Source organism: Moschus berezovskii, chromosome 11, assembly GCF_049115385.1.
Source record: "Moschus berezovskii isolate FMDL1 chromosome 11, NW_MosBer_1.0, whole genome shotgun sequence".
NCBI lineage: Eukaryota > Metazoa > Chordata > Mammalia > Artiodactyla > Moschidae > Moschus > Moschus berezovskii.
Window position 1 is genome coordinate 104,723,872 of NC_142470.1, and position 22,585 is coordinate 104,746,456.

Below are 22,585 nucleotides of genomic sequence, written 5' to 3' on the forward strand. Positions count from 1 at the left end.
AGGGGACAAGCGGCGAGTCAAGGCGATGGAGCAGGTTCGCGGGGGCCAAGGGCAGGTCCGTGTGTGCGCAGCCCTGGTGGGAGAAGCAGCTCACAGGGCAGTGGCTCTGTCTCTGACCCCTCCTCGGTGACCGGCGGTGGGAGAAGGGGACTCCTCGTTGAACTGGAGGCAGAAGCCAAACCAGACAAAGTAAAATTCTAAACACACCTGACCAAGGGGTGGTGTCTGTCAGGCCACAAAGAATAAGGGTACTGTCTCGCCCTGGATGTCCCCTTGTGTGCTGTGACATGGTGCGGCCTGTACCTGCTGACAGGGGCACCCTGTGGACACGGGAAGCAGGAAGAAGCCAGGCTGGAGATGGGGATTCGTGTCCGTCTGCTCTGTGGGTGGTGGGCAGATGCTCAGGGAGGCCGGCTCGTGGGTCTTGAATTCAATGAACTTTCCAGACACCCATGAGAAGCCATTTATTTAATCACTTGGTTTCCCTGGAAAAAACAAACTGGCATCTTTTTTCTGTTGACGAAGGGAATAAATTCTCATAGGAAATATAAAAATACAGAAGATTTGAAAGGCAAGGGAAAGCGGGAAGGACCCACAGGTTTACCACCCAAAATAAGCGCTGTGAATGTGGAAGCAAGTTCATCACAATGCTTTGTTTTAAAGGCATTTTTTTTTTCTCTTCTCTCCCAAACATCAAGGAAAACAGTTGTGGCTTATTTATTGTCAGTGTCCACAGGGGAAGATTGTGCTTACATTTTTAAAAGAAAAGAGAAGCATAGTGTTCCGAGCATATCAAGTATTGGGTAGTGTATACTGGTCCCAAGTGACAGGCCTGTCTTAGAGAAATCTTCTCTCTCTAGGTACTGACTCTTTTCTCATTCCCTAATATCCCATAGGAGGAAGGTTGTTTTTAAATGTGTGTATGGGAGCAGTTGCATTTGGTTTTTTTGTGGCTCGGACAGGAGAGGCGTAATCTTGTTGAATCATCTTTAACTAAGACCCTGATGCTGGGAAAGATTGAAGGCAGGAGGAGAGGGAGGCAACAGAGGATAAGATGGTTGGATGGCATCACCAATTCAATGGATGTGAGTTTAAGCAAACTCCACGAGATGGTGAAGGACAGGGAAGCCTGGTGTGCTGCAGTCCTTGGGGTCGCAAAGAGTCAGATATGACTTAGTGACTGAACATAACATAACTGAGAAAACAACGTCCCTGAAAGAAAAGGACTAGTGTCACCAAGGAGGCTTGCAGACCCCCACCCACACACCCACCCCAGAGCACCTGTGCAGTGTGCTGTGGGTGGGAGAAGTCACACCAGGCTGGAGGTGACCAGGATTGCTTTGTATGACCTGTGTCTTTACCCTCAGAGAAGGTAGCGGGGCCTGGAACCAACGGCCAGCCCACGCCGCCCTGGATCACCGTGGGGCGCCAGAAGCGCCGAGGACCTCTGGAGCAGCCCCCCAGCCAGGAAGACAAACCTGTGGCCCGGACCTTGAAGTCTGATATGGGAAGGCCAGCCAAGGTACCCGAGAAAACCCAGGTGCTTAGAGTGGACCCTCCATCTCCCTGTGTAGGCAGGGGAGCACCCCAGGTGGAGGCTGGGGGCTGGGACCCCGTGATGGCCCCATGTCCTGCACAGTCATTATAGCAGCCGTCACCTGTGATGACAGCTGATGTCTGCCCCGTGCATGTGCCAGGCGGCCAGGGCAGCAGAGCAGCCGTGGACCACTCAGGCAGTGCAGACAGCCCTCTGCTCCCCGGCTCCTTGGCAACATAGCTCAGCATCTGGAGAAAAGGACCGGGTGAAAATAACTTCTTATTTGGGTGCTAGGCAACCATGTCAACAGCCCCATCTTGACTCGTTTTGCAGTAAATGACCGAGCTCTGCATGTGCTGCTGCCCTGGCCTCCCACTGGGATCTGTACTTTTCACCAACATCAGTAGGGCTGGACCCCGGGGGTCCCTTGTACACTCCAGACTGAAAACAGTTTTCTCCAACCCGAACGATGGTGCTTAAAAGCAGGCTGAGACTCACAGCTTTTGGGTTCCACCCAGTCGCCGTGGTAAAAATCCCAAATCATGTTGCAGCCATGTGGGGAAGTGAGCCTGAGCTTGCAGTTGAACCCGCTTCTCTTCATCTTCACCAAAATCGCTGCCATCGCCAAGCTTGGAAAACCTCCTGCAGGCTTAGGGAATTTATAAAACAAATAGTCACCAGTGATCCTGGCATCCACAGTCATCCCAGGTGTCCTAAAAGTCATAAAACTATCTCCAAACATGGTTCCTTTCACCTTTCCAGTGGAACCTGGCCCTCTGACCTGGCCAGGGCCAAGAATAGGTCAGGAGCCAGGAGCAGGCCACGAGCAAGTCCATCCTGGAGGCTGGATGGCAACCAGTCGTGAACCAGAGCTCCCCAAGAAGGTGCCAGCAGTATGAGCCACATGGTGGAGACGCCTTCATGGCTCATCACCTGTGGTTATGTTTGTCCCCGTCTGAATCTCAGGTGACGGGACAGCATGTGTCTTTCTTGTGTCCTGACAGGAGCCCGTGAAGCAAGCCGACTTTGTCCGCAGCAAGTCTTTCCTGATGGCCCCAGCCAAGCCTCCTGTGGACCAGAGGCAGGGGACAAAGCTCCGCCTCCAGGAGGGGCTGCAAAGAGGAATCTCCTTGTCACATCAGAATTTGGGTATGAAACCCGAAAATAGTGCTGAGCCCTTAGAAATGCATTTCCAGGTTTGGTCCTGCTTTGTTTTGTTCTGTCTTTTCCGAATTACTTGCTGCCACATTAATTTTTTTTTAATATTTATTTATTTTACTGCCCTGAGTCTTAGTTGTGACCCGTGGACTCTTTAGTTGCAGCATGTGAGATCCAGTCCCCTGACCAGGGATTGAACCCAGGCCCCCGGATTGAGAACACAGAGTCTGAGTCACTGGACCACCAGGGAAGTCCTCCCACACTGATCATTCATTTACTTATTATTATTATTATTTATTTTTACTTATAGAAGAGTGGCTTTATTTCCCTGGTGGCTCAGTGATAAAGAATCCACCTGCCAAAGCAGGAGATGAAGGTTCAATCCCTGGATCAGGATGATCCCCTGGAGGAGGAAATGGCAACCCACTCCAGTATTCTTGCCTGGGAAATCACATGGACAGAGGAGCCTGGCGAGCTACAGTCCATGGGGTCTTGAGTCGTTATCTGAACAGCAGTAATAATTGGTTTATAATGTTGTATGTTGATTTTTTTAAAAACAGTTTTTATTGAGATAATCATTTACATGGCCAAAAAAAAAAAACACCTCACCCATTTTAAGCATACAGTTCAGTGAGTATATATTTATCAAGTTGTCCAACCATCACAGTCCAATTTTAGACCATTTCCTTCACCCTAAAGAGCTATCCCATACCCATTTACAGTCATTCACCAGGCTCACCTCCAGCTTTTGCAACCGCTAATCTATTTTCCATCTCTCTGTGTTATCTGCCTTTTGGGGGGACCTTTCTTATAAATGGCATCATAAAATATGTGTTCTTTTGTTTCTGGCTTCTTTCGCTGAGTATAATGTTTCTAGATTCAACTTTCTTGTGACATGTAATCGTATTTTTCAGTTTAGTTTTCATTTTGCTAAAATATACATAACAGAATTCACCATCTTAACCTTTTAAGTGTCCATTTCAGCGGTGTTAAGAATATTTACATACAGAGTCCCTGCAATTTTACCATGACAGTTTCTCTCAACTCACCACATTGCTGGAACTGTAAATTATCCTATACCGACATCTTCTTCACACATTTGCACGTTATATGTTTGAGACTATGGTTAAGACGCTAGACATGTGTTTTAAAAGGCCTCCAAGAAGCTTAAGTGCAAATCCAACTTCTTTTCTCATGTTTCCGTTTGTTTTGTCTTCTCTCCAGCAGCCCAGTCGGCAGTGATGATGGAGAAAGAATTGCATCAGCTGAAGCGAGCCAGCTACAGCAGCACAGACCAGCCCTCCTGGATGGAACTGGCCAGAAAGAAATCACAAGCTTGGAGTGACATGCCCCAAATTATAAAATAGGTTTAACAATGCTCTGGTAAAGAATGTCTACTTCCTTGACGAGTCACTTCCTTTCAAACTGCCACTCAATCAAGGCAAACAAACTGTGAAACTGGAGAGTGATTTTATCATCAGGTTTCAAGACAGCAAGCTCAGGGAAGAGGGAGGAACCAGGCAAACAAGTCAGACGGACACATAGCCAAGGGCCCCGGGCCAGAGACGCCCGAAGACAAGAACACCATTGACGAGGGCTAGGGACGAGGATCTGTGCCCACAGGTATGAATGTGAGTCTTTCAGAATCCCCCAGGGAGAGAGGGCTCAGGCAGGGAAGAAAATGGAAATGAAGCACGGATACAGAACTCAGGTGGCCTTCCAGGAGAACGTGTGCCCACGCCTCCACCAGAGATCAGCTTGTGTCTCTGGGCCCCCGTCCTGCCTGCGGAGTCCGTCTTCTTTCACGTTTACCGTTAGGCATGACATTCATGGTGAACAGAGACGTCGTTTTTTCCAAGAGCAGCTATCACACAGTCCGCTTTCCTGAGGGCAGCCACTCCACGAAGGAGTGGAAGGAACACAGCAGGCTCCATCGATTCATAGACTCCTTCCAAAATTAGTTTTTAAACTTTTCCACTCGTTGTCCATGTCCTTCACGATTGAAGAATGCATTGCCTGTCGAATAAAAGGTTTCAGACCTGACACATGTGTAAGTGTGATTTTTACTCAAGCTGAGAGAGTGTCCTCCAGCAACTGAGTTAAATGCAATGGTGGAATTTTGTTGAATAAGAGAGTTCATGGTCAAACCTCACGTTGGGTTGATTGGGGAGTTTGGGTTGTATGAGATTCTCTCCACCCCCTGCAGTAAAACTTTGGTGTTCATTTTTGGAAATCAGAAGCTACTGTAGATTTCTGGCTCTTTACAACTATTTGATACAACATATTAAAAATATAAGATTTCCTTTAAAGTTGACATTTTTCAGCATCTCATTAATCTAACCTGTTTGTTTCTATTGAAAACTAGGTTATCAGTAAATTAAGCAGGATGAATGTGCAGAAGCCAGCAGAGTAAGATCATATATTTGAAATCTCAGAATTATGTCTCAATTATATAACACCTCTCTTTTTAAAAACCTTTCCAATTTGTTCCTGTGAACAAGCTAATCTCCGTGGGAATATGTGTAACTGGGGACATTGAACCTTCAGAAGAAAAAAGATCTCACATATAGTATAATTTGATTTTATATACCCTAAGTTCTGCTCCTTTTACTGTATTTTTCCATACTCATGAATATTTTTCTGTTAGAACTACACTGCTTTGTTGGGTTTACTGTACTGAAAAAGTCCTGGAGTAGTTTTTTTTTTTCCCCCAATCAAATTGATCTAATAACTGCATTCTCTTCAGTTCAGTTCAGTTCAGTCACTCAGTCATGTCCGACTCTTTGCGACCCCATGAATCACAGCACACCAGGCCTCCCTGTCCATCACCAACTCCTTGAGTTCACTCAAACTCACCTCCATCAAGTAAGTGATGCCATTCAGCCATCTCATTCTCTGTCATCCCCTTTTCCCCCTGCCCCCAGTCAATCCCAGCGTCAGAATCTTTTCCAGTGAGTCAACTCTTCGCATGAGGTGGCCAAAGTATTGGACTTTCAGCTTTAGCATCAGTCCTTCCAATGAATACTCAGGACTGATCTCCTTTAGAATGGACTGGCTGGATCTCCTTGAAGTCCAAGGGACTCTCGAGAGTCTTCTCCAACACCATAGTTCAAAAGCATCAATTCTTTGGCGATCAGCTTTCTTCACAGTTCCAACTCTCACATCCATACACGACCACTGGTAAAACCATAGCCTTGACTAGACGGACCTTTGTTGGCAAAGTAATGTCTCTGCTTTTTAATATGCTCTCTAGGTTGGTCATAACTTTCCTTCCAAGGAGTAAGCGTCTTTTAATTTCTTGGCTGCAATCAGCATCCGCAGTGATTTTGGAGCCCAGAAAAATAAAGTCTGACACTGTTTCCCCATCTATTTCCCATGAAGTGATGGGACCAGATGCCATGATCTTTGTTTTCTGAATGTTGAGTTTCAAGCCAGCCTTTTCACTCTCCTCTTTCACTTTCATCAAGAGGCTTTTGAGTTCCTCTTCACTTTCTGCCATAAGGGTGGTGTCATCTGCATATCTGAGGTTATTGATATTTCTCCCGGCAATCTTGATTCCAGCTTATGCTTCTTCCAGCCCAGCGGTCCTCACGATGTACTCTGCATAGAAGTTGAATAAGCAGGGTGACAATTTACAGCCTTGACGTACTCCTTTTCCTATTTGGAACCAGTCTTGTTGTTCCATGTCCAGTTCTAACTGTTGCTTCCTGACCTGCATACAGGTTTCTCAAGAGGCAGGTCAGGTGGTCTGGTATTCCCATCTCTTTCAGAATTTTCCACAGTTTATTGTGATCCACACAGTCAAAAGTTTTGGCATAGTCAATAAAGCAGAAATATATGTTTTTCTGGAACTCTCCTGCTTTTTCCATGATCCAGAGGATGTTGGCAATTTGATTTCTGGTTCCTCTGCCTTTTCTAAAACCAGCTTGAACATCTGGAAGTTCGCGGTTCATGTACTTCTAAAGCCTGGCTTGGAGAATTTTGAGCATGACTTTATTAGTGTGTGAGATGAGTGCAAGTGTGCGGTAGCTTGAGCATTGTTTGGCATTGCCTTTCTTTGGGACTGGGATGAAGACTGACCTTTTCCAGTCCTGTGGCCACGGCTGAGTTTTCCAAATTTGCTGACATATTGAGTGCAGCACTTTCACAGAATCATCTTTCAGGATTTGAAATAGCTCAACTGGAATTCCATCACCTCCACTAGCTTTGTTCATAGTGATGCTCTCTCTAAGGCTCACTTGACTTTACATTCCAAGATGTCTGGCTCTAGGTCAGTGATCACACCATCGTGATTATCTTGGTCGTGAAGATCTTTTTTGTACAGTTCTTCTGTGTATTCTTGCCACCTCTTCTTAATATCTTCTGCTTCTGTTAGGTCCATACCATTTCTGTCCTTTATCGAGCTCATCTTTGCATGAACTGTTCCCTTGGTATCTCTAATTTTCTTGAAGAGATCTCTAGTCTTTCCTATTCTGTTGTTTTCCTCTATTTCTTTGCACTGATCGCTGAGAAAGGCTTTCTTATCTCTCCTTGCTATTCTTTGGAACTCTGCATTCAGATGCTTATATCTTTCCTTTTCTCCTTTGCTTTGCGCTTCTGTTCTTTTCACAGCTATTTGTAAGTCCTCCTCAGACAGCCATTTTGCTTTTTTGCATTTCTTTTCCATGGGGATGGTCTTGGTCCCTGTCTCCTGTACAGTGTCACGAACATCTGTCCATAGTTCATCAGGCACTCTATGAGATCTAGTCCCTTAAATCTATTTCTCACTTCCAGTGTATAAACATAAGGGATTTGATTTAGGTCATATCTGAATGGTCTAGTGGTTTTCCCTACTTTCTTCATTTAATTTGGCAATAAGGAGTTCATGATCTGAGCCACAGTCAGCTCCTGGTCTTGTTTTTGCTAACTGTATAGAGCTTCTCCATCTTTGGCTGCAAAGAATATAATCAATCTGATTTCGCTGTTGACCATCTGGTGATGTTCATGTGTAGAGTCTTCTCTTGTGTTGTTGGAAGAGGGTGTTTGCTATGACCAGTGCGTTCTCTTGGCAAAACTCTATTAGCCTTTGCCCTGCTTCATTCTGTGCTCCAAGGCCAAATTTGCCTGTTACTCCAGGTGTTTCTTCACTTCCAACTTTTGCATTCCAGTGCCCTATAATGAAAAAGACACCTTTTTGGGGTGTTAGTTCTAAAAGGTCTTATAGGTCTTCATAGAACCGTTCAACTTCGGCTTCAGCTGCATTACTGGTTGGGGCATAGACTTGGATTACTGTAACATTGAATGGTTTGCCTTGGAAACAAACAGATCATTCTGTCGTTTTTGAGATTGCATCCAAGTACTGCATTTCGAACTCTTGTTGACCATGATGGCTACTCCATTTCTTCTAAGGGATTCCTGCCCATAGTAGTAGATATAATGGTCATCTGAGTTAAATTCACCCATTCCAGTCCATTTTAGTTCACTGATTCCTAGAACGTCGACGTTCACTCTTGCCATCTCCTGTTTGACCACTTCCAATTTGCCTTGATTCATGGACCTTACATTCCAAGTTCCTATGCAATATTGCTCTTTACAGCATTGGACCTTGCTTCTATCACCAGTCACATCCACAACTGGGTATTGTTTTTGCTTTGGCTCCATCCCTTCATTCTTTCTGGAGTTATTTCTCTACTGATCTCCAGTAGCATACTGGGCACCTACCAATGTGGGGAATTCCTCCTTCAGTATCCTATCATTTTCCTTTTTCATACTGTTCATGGTGTTCTCAAGGCAAGTATACTGAAGTGGTTTGCCATTCCCTTCTCCAGTGGACCACATTCTGTCAGACCTCTCCACCATGACCTGCCTGTCTTGGGTGGCCCCACACAGCATGGCTTAGTTTCACTGAGTTAGACAAGGCTGTGGTCCGTGTGAGCAGATCAACTAGTTTTCTGTGATTATGAGTTCAGCGTGACTGCCCTCTGTTACCCTCTGACAATACCTACAGTCTTATTTGGGTTTCTCTTACCTTGATTGTGGGATATCTCTTCACGGCTGCTCCAGCAAAGCGCAGCAGCTGCAACCCTTGGACGAGGGTATCTCCTCACAGCCGCCCCTCCTGATCTTGAACGTGGAGTAGCTCCTCTCCGCCGCTGCCCCTGGCCTGGGACGTGGGGCAGCTCCTCTCGGCCGGCCATGCTTCTGCCAGTCGTGGAGCCCGGCGTGGCGACGGCGACGGCACGCTTGGAGCCAGGCGAGGCGTGGGTGCGCTCGGAGCCTGGCGTGGCGTGGGCGCGCTCGGAGCCCGGCGTGGCGACGGCGACGGCGTGCTCGGAGCCCGGCGTGGCGTCGGCGTGCTCGCAGCCCGGCGTCAGAGCACACCAATGCGGAATTCGCTGGTACACGTGCTCTAAGCAAGAACTCCCTTCAGCCAGTCTTGCTCCAAAAGCTTGGATATGAATAGCTTTAACTAAGAAAAAGCTGTGTTGGCTATTATTACTCAACGCCATGGTTTCTCCTGTTAGCAGAACATTTCAGATGAACCATTTTGAGGCAACGGATTTCACTGTAAGATCAAAGGTATTTGGTTCCATTTTGTTCAAATACGGGTTGGTACCCTCTCTGTGTTTCAGGACTGGCTTTTGTTCTCTCTGGCACCTGAGAAGTTAGGAGAGTATAGAGTTTTCAGACTTAGGGAATTCACTGCCTGGTGGGGGAGGCGGATGATATTGCATCTGCCACTCTTCCCTCTGCCCTGCGTGGAGGTGGTGACCCTCTTCCCTAACAAGAGGAGTTGAGACAGAGACCAAAATTTCGGATGATGTGGGCAGTCTGGAATGGCAGCGGAGATGGTAAAAGCCTGAAAGGAATTGTCAGCCTCGGTTTTCCTAACAATAAAGACGGCAGTTCCTGAGTCTCTTCTCTGTCCCAGACACTGCTGTGGGTGCTTCTCAGAGTATTGTTTGTAATCCTCTCCACAATCCTTCAGAAATAAGAACCTAACTTCACTTTGCAGATAAGGAAACAAGAGGCACTTTATTGCGATTAAGGTCACCTGTCCAAGATCTCATAGCAGAGCGCCTGGAAGTGACCCCAGGCCCCATGCTTTTAATTACGACCCTTGAGTGGATCCCCATTTTTAAAAAGTAGTAGTGTGGAAGTGAGTGTGTCTTCAGAGAGGAAACACAAAAGGAGCACTAAACTTGCCTTGAGGGCTCTTGCCTGGCTATAGACTGAATTTTTGTGTCTTCCCCAAATTCACAGGTTAAATCTGAACACCCAGTGCAACAGTGTTAGGAGGTGGGGCTTTGGGGAGATGATTAGATCATGAGGATGGAGCCCTTATGAATGGGATTAGTGCCCTCATAAAAGAGACCCCAGAGAGCTCCCTTGCCCCTTCTGCCATGTGAGGATACAGTGAGAAGATGGCCGTGTACATCCAAAAAGAGGGCTTTCACCAGGTGCTGAGTCTACAGGCACCAGGATCTTAGACTTCCTGGCCTCCAGAACTATGAGAAACCAATTTCTGTTGTTCATAAGGCATTCATTCTGTTACAGCAGCTGAAACAGACTAAGACGTGTGTCCTGGGGATAAGGTACCTCATGATGCTTCCCCTGGTGACCACCTTCGCTCCCACTCTTCAATTCCATAAAGGGACTGGAGAAAGTGTGAGGATTCTTTTGTACTTTGTAATCCTGATCACCTATACAGACAGCAGGGTGCTTCCATTCATCCCTTCACTTCATTCAGTGCCCCACCTATGTGTGGACACTCGACCAGGGGACTGGGGCACCCTGATGAGCAAATGGGCAACCTGCATTCTATTTATGGGAGGTACACTGAGTAAATAACCATGAAAATGAGGAAAACATGTAACAGAATCACGTGCAATGGTGGGCCTGAAACAGAGGGACTTGGTTGTGGCCGAAAGTCTCCTGGAGATTGGGTGGTTAGGAAAGGGTTCGCTCAAGAGATATGTGTGTGCTCGGTTGCTTCAGTCATGTCTGACTTTTCTCAACCCTATGGACTATAGCCTGCCAGGCTCCTCTGTCCATGGGATTCTCCAGTTAAGAATACTGGAGTGGGTTGCCATGACCTCCTCCAGGAGCTCTTCCCAACCCAGGGATTGATCCCAAGTCTCTTGTGTCTCCCATATTCTTTACCACTATTGCCACCTGGAAAGCCCTTGCTGAAGAGATAACTTAATTATAGAAATGAGCCAGCCGTGCAGAGATCTGGGGGAAAACACTCCAGGAAGAAGGAACCACTCTACCAAGCTCCAGGCCCTTGAACTTGGCCTGTTCTAGAACAGTGTATCTGGCATGCTCGGGATGAGGGGAAGAAGGTGTGGACATCAAGAAGCAGGCCATGTGAGGAGACAGATTTGTTCTGAGTGCTTTGGAAGTCAGTGAACGTGAATGATGGAGGACATGTGATTTATATTTGAAGAAGATGGCTGTAGCTGATGGATGGGAATGGATTGTGTGGAGACACGTGGAAGCAGGAGGCTGGAAAGCTGTTGCCATGGTCCATGTGGGATCATGGTGGTCTAGAGTCATGGTGGAGGTGGAGAGAAGTGGGTGATTCAAAATGCTTTTAAAAGGGTAACATTCTTGTGCTGGTGGATATGATTTTGGAAAGGAAAGTGTGGAAATGACACCTACTTTTTTAATTTGAGTGTTTGATGCTTGAATTTCAATTCCGTGCTATTTGCGTGTTTATTTTTGCCTGTGCTGAGTCTTGGTTCCTACCCACAGGCTACTCTTCCCTTGTAAGGCACAGGCTTCTTGTTGCAGTGCTTCTCTTGGTCCGGAACACTGGCTCTAGGCACATGGGCTTCGGTAGTTTCTGCACACGGGGCTCAGTAGTTGTAGTGCATAGACTTAGTTGCTCCAAAGCATGTGGAATCTTAGCTCCCCAGCCAGGGATCGAACCATGTCCCCTGCGTTGGCAGGCAGATTCTTAACCACTGAACCACCAGGGAAGTCCAATACCTACATTTTTGTTTCAAGATCCTGATGACTCATATCATTTACAGAAATGGCAGGGAGGGGGCTGATATACCACCAAAAAGGAGTTCAGTTGTGGATATCTTAAAGTTGCGATTCCCATTACACCTCTAAGGGGGAATATAAAATAGAGTTACAAACTGAGACATCATCAGGATTAGACGGGCTAGGAATGCAAGGCCTGAAAGTAGGAGAGAAGAGTCCCTGGATTGACCTGAGGATTGGCCAACACTTCTAGATCCTCAGGAAGAGGAGCAAGCAATGGAGACAGGGAGGGTCTGTGAAGGAGGAGGAGGCAAGAGAAGGAGGTGTTGGCCGGAGGGAGGCATAAGTTGTGTAGGGGAGTATCTTCCAAGAGATGGGGATGAGGGTGATCCCTGACCCCGGGAACACGGAGGTCATAGGTGACCTTTTCCATTTCAGTGGAACATTGAGAGCAGAAGCACAGGTAGAGTGGGTCAAAGCCAACCAGCCTTTTGACACGGGAGCTACACTCAGCTTTCAAGAACTATTGTTGTGAATGTATGTGTGCATGCTCAGTTGCTTTAGTCATGTCCAACTCTTTGAGACCCCATGGACCACGGCCCACCAGGCTCCTCTGTCCATGGGATTTTCCAGGCAAGAATACTGGAGTCGGTTGCCATTTTCGTCCTGCAGGGGATGTTCCCAACCCAGGAATTGAACTCACTGCCTGCTTTGCAGGCAGATTCTTTATGGTTGAGTCATCAAGGAAGTGTGAATGGGAGCCAGGAAATGGCCATGACTAGAGGTGGGAGACCTGTGTGGCCAGCAGAGGGCTTGTGGTTAGTTGGTTACAAGGGACATACAGGACTGTGTTCATGTATGGAAGGAAGTGAACTTGCAGGAGAGAAGAGTTGCTAATCTTTGTGAAGCACACCTCACCTTCCAGGGCTTCCAACAGGATGTGATGCCTGCACGTGTGGGCTGCTCTTGTTCCTAGAGTCAGGAGCCCTCCATTTTGATCCAGCTGCCAGCAGAGGCCCCATTATGATCATAGTGCCCTAGTCACATCCTCCCCCGCCTCCCCTGTGTCTACTGTTCCAGTTGAGTGTATTTTAGGGGGTTGGTTGTTGCTATCTCTTCGCAGAACTTAGCCTCTTGACAGTCTGCAGAAGGAATCCAGGCACAGCTGGCATTCTTTGTCTTGGTCAGACCTATTGAATATTTGGGGCCGAGATGGGGGTCTCCTGGAGGGGAAGCAACCTCTCTAGCTTCCTTATCCCATAGTCTGTCCCAACCAGGGGGACAGATTGCTCTTTATTTTTTAAAATTTAAGTTTACATTTTTCCTATTTGGTTGCAACAGATATTTAGTTGTGACATGGGGGGTCTAGTTCCCTGACCAAGGATCAAACCTGGGACCCTGCATTGGGATCACAGAATCTTATCCAGTGAACCACCAGGGAAGTCCCAGATTGCTCCTGATTATCTCAAGTGCAAAGGGCCATATAGTCAAAACCATATTTTTTCTAGTAGTCATATATGGATGTGAGAGTTGGACCATAAAGAAGGCTGAGTGCTGAAGAATTGATGTTTTTGGACTGTGGTTTTGGATAAAACTGTTGAAAATGCCTTGGACAGCAAGGAGATCAAACCAGTCAATCTTAAAGGAAATCAACCCTGAATATTCATTTAAATGACTGATGCTGAAGCTCCAAAACTTTGGCCACCTGATGAGAAAAGCCAGCTCATTGGAAAAGACCCTGATGCTGGAAAAGATGGAGGACAGGAGGAGAAGGGGACGACAGAAGATGAGATGGTTGGATGGCATCACCGGTTCACTGGACATGAGTTTGAGCAAGTTCCAGGAGACAGTGAAGGACAGGGAACCTGGTGTGCTGCAGTCCATGGGGTCGCAAAGAGTCAGATGGGACTTATCGACTGAACAACAATTAGACCTGCCTTGGCCCCTCCAGTCACTCACCCTCCAAGCAGCTTAACAGAATTTCTCCAAAACAAATGGAGTCATCTTACTGAGGGGAATTTCAATGAATAAAATTTTCTCCACTTTCAAGCCTATCTGGTTGTTTGAAGAAAGAAGAGAGAATTGACTTATTCTGACTCCAGGGAACAAACCAAGACCAGAAATGAAAGTTCAAGAGAAGGACAAATGAAGAAACGTTTTAACACTCACAGTTGTCTATCATGGGACAGGATGCCTGGTGAAGGGTGAGCTCCCTGACACCTGAAGTAAGCACGCGGAGGGAAGATGGCTGTCTCTCTAGGATGATGTCCACCCTGGAAGGGACTTTGGACTGGGTGTCCTCCCCAGCCTGGAGCTGCTCTGGATCAACAACACGTAGTGATCCGAGGTGGGGCCTTTCACATTAGTTTTCTAATATGATTACATGACATTGTTCTTAATACTAATGACTGTGGGCTTTCCAGGTGGCCTAGTGGTGAAGAACCTGCCTGCCAATGCAGGAGATGCAAGTTTGATCCCTGGATCTGAAAGATCCCCTGAAAGAGGATATGGCAGCCCACTTGGGTATTCTTTCCTGGGAAATCCCATGGACAGAGGAGCCTGGCAGGCTACAGTCCACAGGGCACAAAAAATCGGGTATGACTGAGTGACTGAGCACAATACTAATTATTACCAAGAAAATATCTAGAAAATAACCCCAATGGACTTTTATGCAGAATGTAGTTTTCCAGAGCATTTTGGAAGCTTTTTAGTACTGGAGAAGGAAGCCAGGTGGAATCAGCCAATCAGAAGATGGTCCTTTCCAGTCCTTCCTAGAGATGCATGTGATGGCGGGGGAGATGCAGACCTGCCCCTCCCCCCACCCCAGCCCCGAATCTTCTGGTCGGTTTTGTTTAACTCTCATGTGGAGAGAAATACTAATTTATTCCTTGGTAGATGAAAATAACCTCTAGTAAAGAGGCTTTTCAGGACCAAGTAGCAGAAATAATGCAAGCTGAATTGGTGTGTTTGGGGGAACAGCACAGGTGTTCAGGCGGTGGTTGACATTTGCTTTATCCACTTAGTCCAGCTTTCTTTCTGCCTCCTCCATAGGGAAATTATCCTCATTAACATGGAGATAAAAGAGAGATGTGTTTGTAATGCCCAGAAAGTTCTCAAAAACAATAGCAGTCGGGATGGCTGTGGGGTGTCCTCTAAAAGCTTGCTTACTGACTTCTCCTAAGAGCGCCCAGAAATATCTGCAGAGAGACCAGAGACCTCTAGACCTGCATGCCCCTGAGCTCAAACAAACCTCCCTGCCAAGAACCTTGCTCAACAGTTGCTATTTCATTTTGAAAAAAAAAAAAAAAACAACACAACAAAACACAGAAAGTCACCGTTTAGCTCACTATCCAGTAAAAAAAAGCAAAAACAAATTGTCCCTGAAAGATTCCCCACAGGGACAAGAATTCTGCTACCAAACTTAGGAAAAGAACAGAATTGCTACTGAGGTGAAGGAAACTAGAGGCACGTCATCAGGGAGTAGTCCTCTGGGCAAAATAAACCCAGTCTTTCAGAAGCAGAAGCCTTTAGGAGGGAATATGAGCAGATTGCTTTCACTGTTGCCCACTCTCCCTACTTCATCTGCCAACTCATCTGCAAGGATCAGTCCCTCCCACCTGGTGGGCTTCCCGGGCTCTCCTGAGGGCCGAGCAGGAGGCAGGGTTTGGATGCTCACAACCCTGCCATGTGCAGGGCAGCCCCCAGGAGCCCTTGCCTCTGATCACCATGCCCCTGGTGGCGCTGAAATGCTTTGAGCACCTGCACCTGGAAAGTTCCCAAAGGGTGGGGGTCAAAGCACTGAATTCAAAGGTGCCAAGTTGGGAGCCGACTTTTCTGGCAGTGGCTGGAGCTAGACGTGTCCTGGGTCACCCGGGGATCCTGGAAGTCCCAGCAACTCCTGCTCTGATAGGCTGCTGTTCTGTGCATCCACTGGCCACCTCTGCACAGCCAGTAGCCAGTTTTCAGGGCTTTCTCCTATGTATGGTCTCTTCCCAGGGGCTGCTGGGTCATAGACTGAATTGTGTCCCCACATTCAACTGTTGAAGTCCTAACCCCCGTATCTCAGAACGTTACTGTATTTGATAGACCTTTAAAGAGGTGATTAAGATGAATGATTTCACTGTGAAAGTGAAAGTGTTAGTTGCTCAGTCATCTCTGACTCTTTGCAATCCCAGGGCTGTAGCCCTTTCAGGGTCCTCTGTCCATGTGATTTCCCAGGCAAGAATACCGGGGTGGGTTGCCATTCCCCAGCTGGGGATAGAACACATGTCTCATGCATTGGCAGGTGGTTCTTTACTGATGAGCTACCTGGGAAGCCCAACGCAAGTTAACTAGACTTACTGTGGTGGTCATTACACAATATATACTAATATCATGTTAAATACCTAAAACTAATACGTCAATTATATATCAAATTTAAAAAAATTTAAATCTCTGCCCTAGAATTTATAATATACACTTAAAATAACCTTAGTCTTTCTTCAAATAATATACTATTTCACAAGTATTATAAGGATTTTATAACAGTGTATTTTCAATTCTTCCCTCTCATCTCTGTGCCATTGTTATCATAAATTGTACTTTTACATATGCTGTAAACACATATTTCATTGTTCTTGTATTTGCTTTGAATAGTTATCTTTTGGAGCAAATAAAAATAAAGGATTTAACTTAACCTTCATTTATTTATGATACTCTTTTGACCTTTATCATATTCTTTCTGCCTAAAGAACTTCCTTTAAAATTTATGGCAGGGTAGGTTTGCTAGCAATGAATTCCTCAGTTTTTCTGTCTGAGAAAGTTTTGAATTTCATTATCATTCATTTTTTAACTAGGTATAGAATTTTGTATTGTGAGATTTTTCCCCCCAGAACTTTAAAGATACTAATCCACTGTCTTCTGGCTGGCATGGTCTCTGACGAGGAGTCTGTTGTGGTTCTTAGCCCTGTCCCATGTGTACTTGCTTTTTTGACTGCCTTTAAGATTTTCCCTTTGTCTTTGTTTTGCACAGTTTGTAAATGATACACCTAGGGGTGTTTGTTTTCGGTATTTGTCTTGTTTTTCTCTAATATTCTTGGATCTGTGTTTTTGTGTCTGATGTTAATTTTGGACAGTTCTCAGCCTTGTTTTCTCCCCAAGTTATATCTTCTGCCCATTTTCTGTTTTTCTTCTGTGATTCCAATTATGCTTATGTTGGAACTGAATGATCTGTTCTTCTGCTTGTTTGTTTTCAGTCTTTTCCCCCTTTGGTTTCAATTTCGGTAATATCTATTGAATTTCTCCAAGCTTATTCCTTATTCAGTTCAACAAGTTCTAATCATGAGCCCATCAAAAGTGCTCTTCATCTCTGTTACTGGGGGTTTGTGTGTGTGTGTTTAAAAAATTTTAGCATTTCCATTTAATACTTTCTCATGGTTTCCATTTCTCTACTGAGATTACCTATTTGGTATTGCATGCTATCTACTTTTTCCTTTAGGTCTTTTAAAATATTAATCACAATTAATGTCTGATCTTCAGCTTGTCTGTCTGGTTCTCATGATTGCTTCATCTCTTCAGACTGTCTTGTTTCTTGCCTTTTTGGGTGCATATAATTTTTTATTAGAAATTGGAAGTGATGAATAAGACAATAGATATTAAGGTAAGTGGTTTTTTTCTTTAATATTCGAAGATAGGCCTACCTTTCCTTTGCCTAGGGCTTTAGAGTGGTGAGTTGTGTTAATCTAGTCAGGAAGTGGGCTGATTTGAAGTTTCTATTTGAGTTAGCTTCCCTCATTGCACTAGAGGCTTTCAGTCTTCTAACCATCTGTATCTATGGTGTGGGTTAGTTTGCCAGTGAGTCTTTCTGAATCTTTGGTCTCCGTTTGGTGCTGGGTCTTCCTCTACTCCCCAGAGAGAGCCTCTCTCAAGTAGCTCTCCCTGCTGTTGTTGTTCAGTAACCAAGTCATATCCGACTCTGCAGCCCCGTGGACTGCAGCACAGCAGGCTTCCCTGTCCCTCATCTGCCTGCTGTGCAGTTCAGTTCAGTCGCTCAGTCACGTCTGACTCTTTGCGACCTCATGGACTGCAGCACGCCAGGCCTCCCTGTCCATCACCAACTCCTGGAGTTTACCCAAACTCATGTCCATTGAGTTGGTGATGCCATCCAACCATCTCATCCTCTGTTGTCCCCTTCTCCTCCCGCCTTCAATCTTTCCCAGCATCAGGGTCTTTTCCAGTGAATCAATTCTTCGCATGAGGTGGCCAAAGTATTGGAGTTTCATCTTCAACATCAGTCCTTCCAGTGAAAACTCAGGACTGATCTCCTTTAGGATGGACTGGTTGGATCTCCCTGCAGTCCAAAGGACTCTCAAGGGTCTTCTCCAGCACCACAGTTCAGAAGCATCAATTCTTTGCTGCTCAGCTTTCTTTATAGTCCAACTCTCACGTCCATACATGACCACGGGAAAAACCATAGCCTTGACAAGGTGGACCTTTGTTGGCAAAGTAATGTCTCTGCTTTTTAACATGCTATCTAGGTTGGTCATAACTTTCCTTCCAAGGAGTAAGCATCTTTTAATTTCATTGCTCCAGTCACCATCTGCAGTAATTTTTATTCCTCCATTATTTTTATTGGATGCTTGCTAGCATGTGTGAGGGAAGAGGGTAGATGGCTTATTCTCTGATATTCTGATTAAGCCTCAGTCTTAGGAAACACTGTCAACCTGGGTCTCAGAGGTATAACCTTCACAAGTATTCCTGTCCCTCCTCCATGAGTAGAGGTTTTATTTTCTGTTCTTCCCTAACTGAAGCATGTTTCCACTAGTGATCTTAGGGTACAGGTTTTGTCACACTTTCCTCTGAATATTAAGGCTTTCCTTCTCTAGGGAAGATTCGGGATGTGTCTGCCAACTGTGTCAATGGCTAATTGTCCCCATCTCTCAGCCAGTAATACAGGAAAATTTTCTCAGAAATATCTTCTAATTCTGTCTACTGTCACCTGGTGGAATTCCCAGGAGGAAATCCTGCAAGAGAACCCTCTCTTATATTAGTCTTCTCTCGTCTGTTAGCAATTTGTTAGGAATTTCTATCTGAATCATCATATTGACCTATACAGTGCTCAGTGGCTTCTGTTCTAGACAAACAAATGCTTGGGTCCTGTTCTCCTAGCAAAAATCTGTCTCCAGATTTCAGGTAAATTGTTTGTCTTGCAACCTCAGTTCTCTAGTGGCTCCAAGATAAGTCATTAATTTGTAGTCTTCCGTGGTATTTGCTTATTGTGAATGCAGTAACAACTCTATTTCAAGCTGTCTACATCTCTGAGCTGAAACTGGAAGCCTATTTTGGCATTTTAATTAACACAATACCCTGGGAAGAAAACAAACAAATCTGATATGTTTTTCCTGTTGCTTTCATGAATCAAAAGCCAGAAACTGGAAAAAAAGTTGTCAGAGTAAAAGCACCTGCAGGGTTTCCCTGCTGGCTGAGTGGTAAAGAATCCTCCTGCCAATGCAGGTTCAATTCCTAGGTCAGGAAGATACCCTGGAAAAGGAAAGGGCAACCCACTCCAGTATTCTTGCCTGGGAAATCCCACGGACAGAGGAGCCTGGCCAGCAACAGTCCATGGGGTCACAAAGAATCAGACACAACTTAGTCACTAAACAACAACAAAGGCACCTCAACATAGAGTTAATGCCTCCAAGATTGTTATTTTTCCATTTAGAGCTTCATTATGACTTCAGATCATGGTGTAGTGAATTATTTTATCACAGTAAACAAGTGTCAGTCAGTAAGTTATTAATACTGGATTCTCTTTTCAGCCACTTATAAACATTCCTATCCTATGTCCTTAATCTCCTGGATTCTAACAGTATTTATGGTTTGGAAAAATCCCTATTTTCTGTAATTTCTCTCACTTGTACTTCCTTTGATTTAAAAATACTTTTTATAAGATTGTGATGAGGAATGAATCAAAACCTAATTTTCTAAAGACCTTCTGGAAAACTGGGCTTTTTAACAGCCAACCAGACTCCTGTTTCTGCATCTTCTCATGGCTTCCATGGTAAGTAATCCATTTTCAATATAACATGCATTGTGATTACAGACAATGTAATTTAGGAATAAAAAGATGATTTTTGCTGTTTCTTTTCCCGTTAACAAGGCACCATTCCTCTTGATCATCCCCTTGCTCGTACTCCTCCCCATCCTTGCCCGACTACTCTAAGTTTCAATGCGACTTACAGCACCCTTGTTATACTGTTTGCGTTCACTTTGTAAATTAATTATATCTTTGGTGCTCCATAGGAAGTTGAGTCTAAAAATTGAAAACTAAGGAATAGCAATTGTAACATTTTAACTATGTATTAATCAATGTCAATCACTATAGAACCAAGTAGTATGATTGGAGAAATAAATATAATCCTCTGGGACTAAATCCATCTCCGCAATGTTCCCAGCATCAAAGCCATGTGAACTTTTTGTTGTTGTTCAGTTCAGTTCAGTTCAGTCGCTCAGTCGTGTCTGACTGTCCGCGACCCCATGAATCACAGCATGCCAGGCCTCCCTGTCCATCACCAACTCCCGGAGTTCACTCAAACTCATATCCATCGAGTCGGTGATGCCATCCAGCCATCTCATTCTCTGTCATCCCCGTCTCCTCCCGCCCCCAGTTCCTCCCAGCATCAGAGTCTTTTCCAGTGAGCCAACTCGTCACATGAGGTGGCCAAAGTATTGGAGTTTCAGCTTTAGAATCAGTCCTTCCAGTGAACACCCAGGATCGATCTCCTTTAGAATGGACTGGTTGGATCTCCTTGCAGTCCAAGGGACTCTCAAGAGTCTTCTCCAGCACCACAGTTCAAAAGCGTCAATTGTTCGGCAATCAGCTTTCTTCACAGTCCAACTCTCACACCCATACATGACCACTGGAAAAACCATAGCCTTGACTAGACAGACCTTTGTTGGCAAAGTAATGTCTCTCCTTTTTAATATGCTATCTAGGTTGGTCATAACTTTCCTTCCAAGGAGTAAGCGTCTTTTAATTTCCTGGCTGCAATCAGCATCTGCAGTGATTTTTGTTGTCATACTCCAACAAATACTGCAAATCCTACTGTTGTTTAGTTTGCAGTCTTATCCTGAAAATCCTATCATTAATCTTCAAGAAGTCTTATTGCCTGCTCCTTTTTCAGATTAACCCATTCTAGTTTCATGGAGAAAATGTCACACAGAGTTCCAAGAGTTATATTCCTTTCTTTTTTAAATTAATTTTTATTGAAGTATAGTTGATCTACAATATTATATAAACTGTACTTCAATAAAAAATTAATTAAAGAAAGAAATATAAGTCTCAGAGCTCTGTGTGACATTTTCCCCATGAAACTGTAACAGGTATACAGTATAATGATTCACAATTTTTAAAGGTTATACTTGATAATATAAAATTTATATTTTAAAGGCAAGACAAGAAAAAAATTGAACGTTAAATTCTCTCCCCACAATGTGCAAAGTTTATCTGCATTATATGTTAACAAGAGCTTCCCAAAGATGGGCATGCCTGTTCAACCATAAAGACAATTTTTTGTTTTCTTTCTTCTGAGGCTAGAAATGTAACTTCTTAAAATAGCCTTCTTTCCCAACTCTGATGGGGTTCATGGTGACTTGCTACTCATTTTATATGTGTTTACCTGGATTATGTATTGTCCGTGACCTTTATGTAAAATATCAGTATGTCACACCGACATACAACTAAGCCTTTGACTTCTAACAGGCAGGCACAGGGCTGTCTGAGAATCTGCTTTCCAGACTGTAATCCTCAGTTTGGCTCAAATTGAATTCTCTTTTTTCTTCTTAACTGGATAGTAATTGATTTTTCATTGACATTTTATTTATGTGCATGCGTGCGATATCACTTCTGTTGTGTCTGACTCTTTTATGACCCTTTGGACTGTAGCCCACCAGGCTCCTTTGTCCATGGGATTCTCCAGGCAAGAATACTAGAATGGGTTGCCATGCCTTCCTCCAGGGGATCTTTCCAACCCAGGGATCAAACCCACATCTCTCATATCTCCTGCATTGGCGGGTGGGTTCTTTACCACTAATGCCACCTGGGAAGCCCATATTCTATTTATGGTGGTGGTTTAATCACTCAGTTGTGTCCAACTCTTGCTTTCCCATGGGCTATATCCCACCAGGTTCCTCTGTCCATGGAATTTCCCAGCAAGAATGCTGGAGTGGGTTGCCATTTCCTTCTCCAGGGGATCTTCCTGACTTGGGAATCGAACCTGAGTCTCCTGCATTGCAGGCAGATTGTTTCCCAACTGAACAGTTATTATAAAATATTGGCTAGATCCAAGTTATACAATTACCCTTGTAACTTATTTTATATATGGTAGTTTGAAGGTTGTTCTCTGTATCTGTGAGTCTACTTCTTTTTCGTTATGTTCTTTGGTTTCTTGTACTTTTTTGATTGCACGTTTAAGTGATATAATACAACATTTGTCTTTTTCTGACTTGTTTCACTTAGCACAGTACCTCCAAGTCCATCCATGATGCTACAGAGGAGAAATTTTCCTTCTCCTTTTATGACCTGAGTAGCATTCCATCATGTATTTATATATATATCATGTGTTTTGTAGCCATTCATCTTTTGATACTCAGGTTGCTTCCATATCTTGTTTGTCATAAATAATGCTGCTATGAATGTTGAGATGCATGTATTGGTGTTTTTATTTTCTTCAGATATATACTCAGGAGTGGAACTGCTGTATCATATTATAGTTCTATTTTTAGTTATTTTCCACAGTGACTGCACCAGTTTACATTCCCACCAGTGCACAAGGGTTCCCTTTTCTCCACATCTTTGCCAACATTTGTTATGTGTATCCTTGATGAAAGCCATTCTGACAGGTGTGAGGTGATAGTCTAATTTCCCTGATGACTAGTGAT

General features: G+C 44.6%; 1 protein-coding gene across 6 annotated transcripts in view; it reads left to right on the plus strand.

The window, feature by feature from the left end:
* Positions 1–4,731, plus strand: part of CRACDL (CRACD like) — a 131,777-nt gene extending 127,046 nt beyond the window's left edge. For 3 of the 6 annotated variants that reach the window (XM_055399580.2, XM_055399575.2, XM_055399578.2), the window contains 3 exons: positions 1,368–1,540; positions 2,542–2,686; positions 3,920–4,731. In XM_055399580.2, the coding sequence (XP_055255555.2) occupies positions 1,368–1,540; positions 2,542–2,686; positions 3,920–4,062 (461 nt within the window). In that variant the 3' untranslated portion in view covers positions 4,063–4,731. Of the gene's footprint in view, positions 1–1,367; positions 1,541–2,541; positions 2,734–3,919 lie in introns of all 6 variants that reach the window. The other 3 variants (XM_055399579.2, XM_055399576.2, XM_055399577.2) reach the window with 3 other exon arrangements.
* The last annotated feature ends 17,854 nt before the right edge of the window (positions 4,732–22,585 follow it).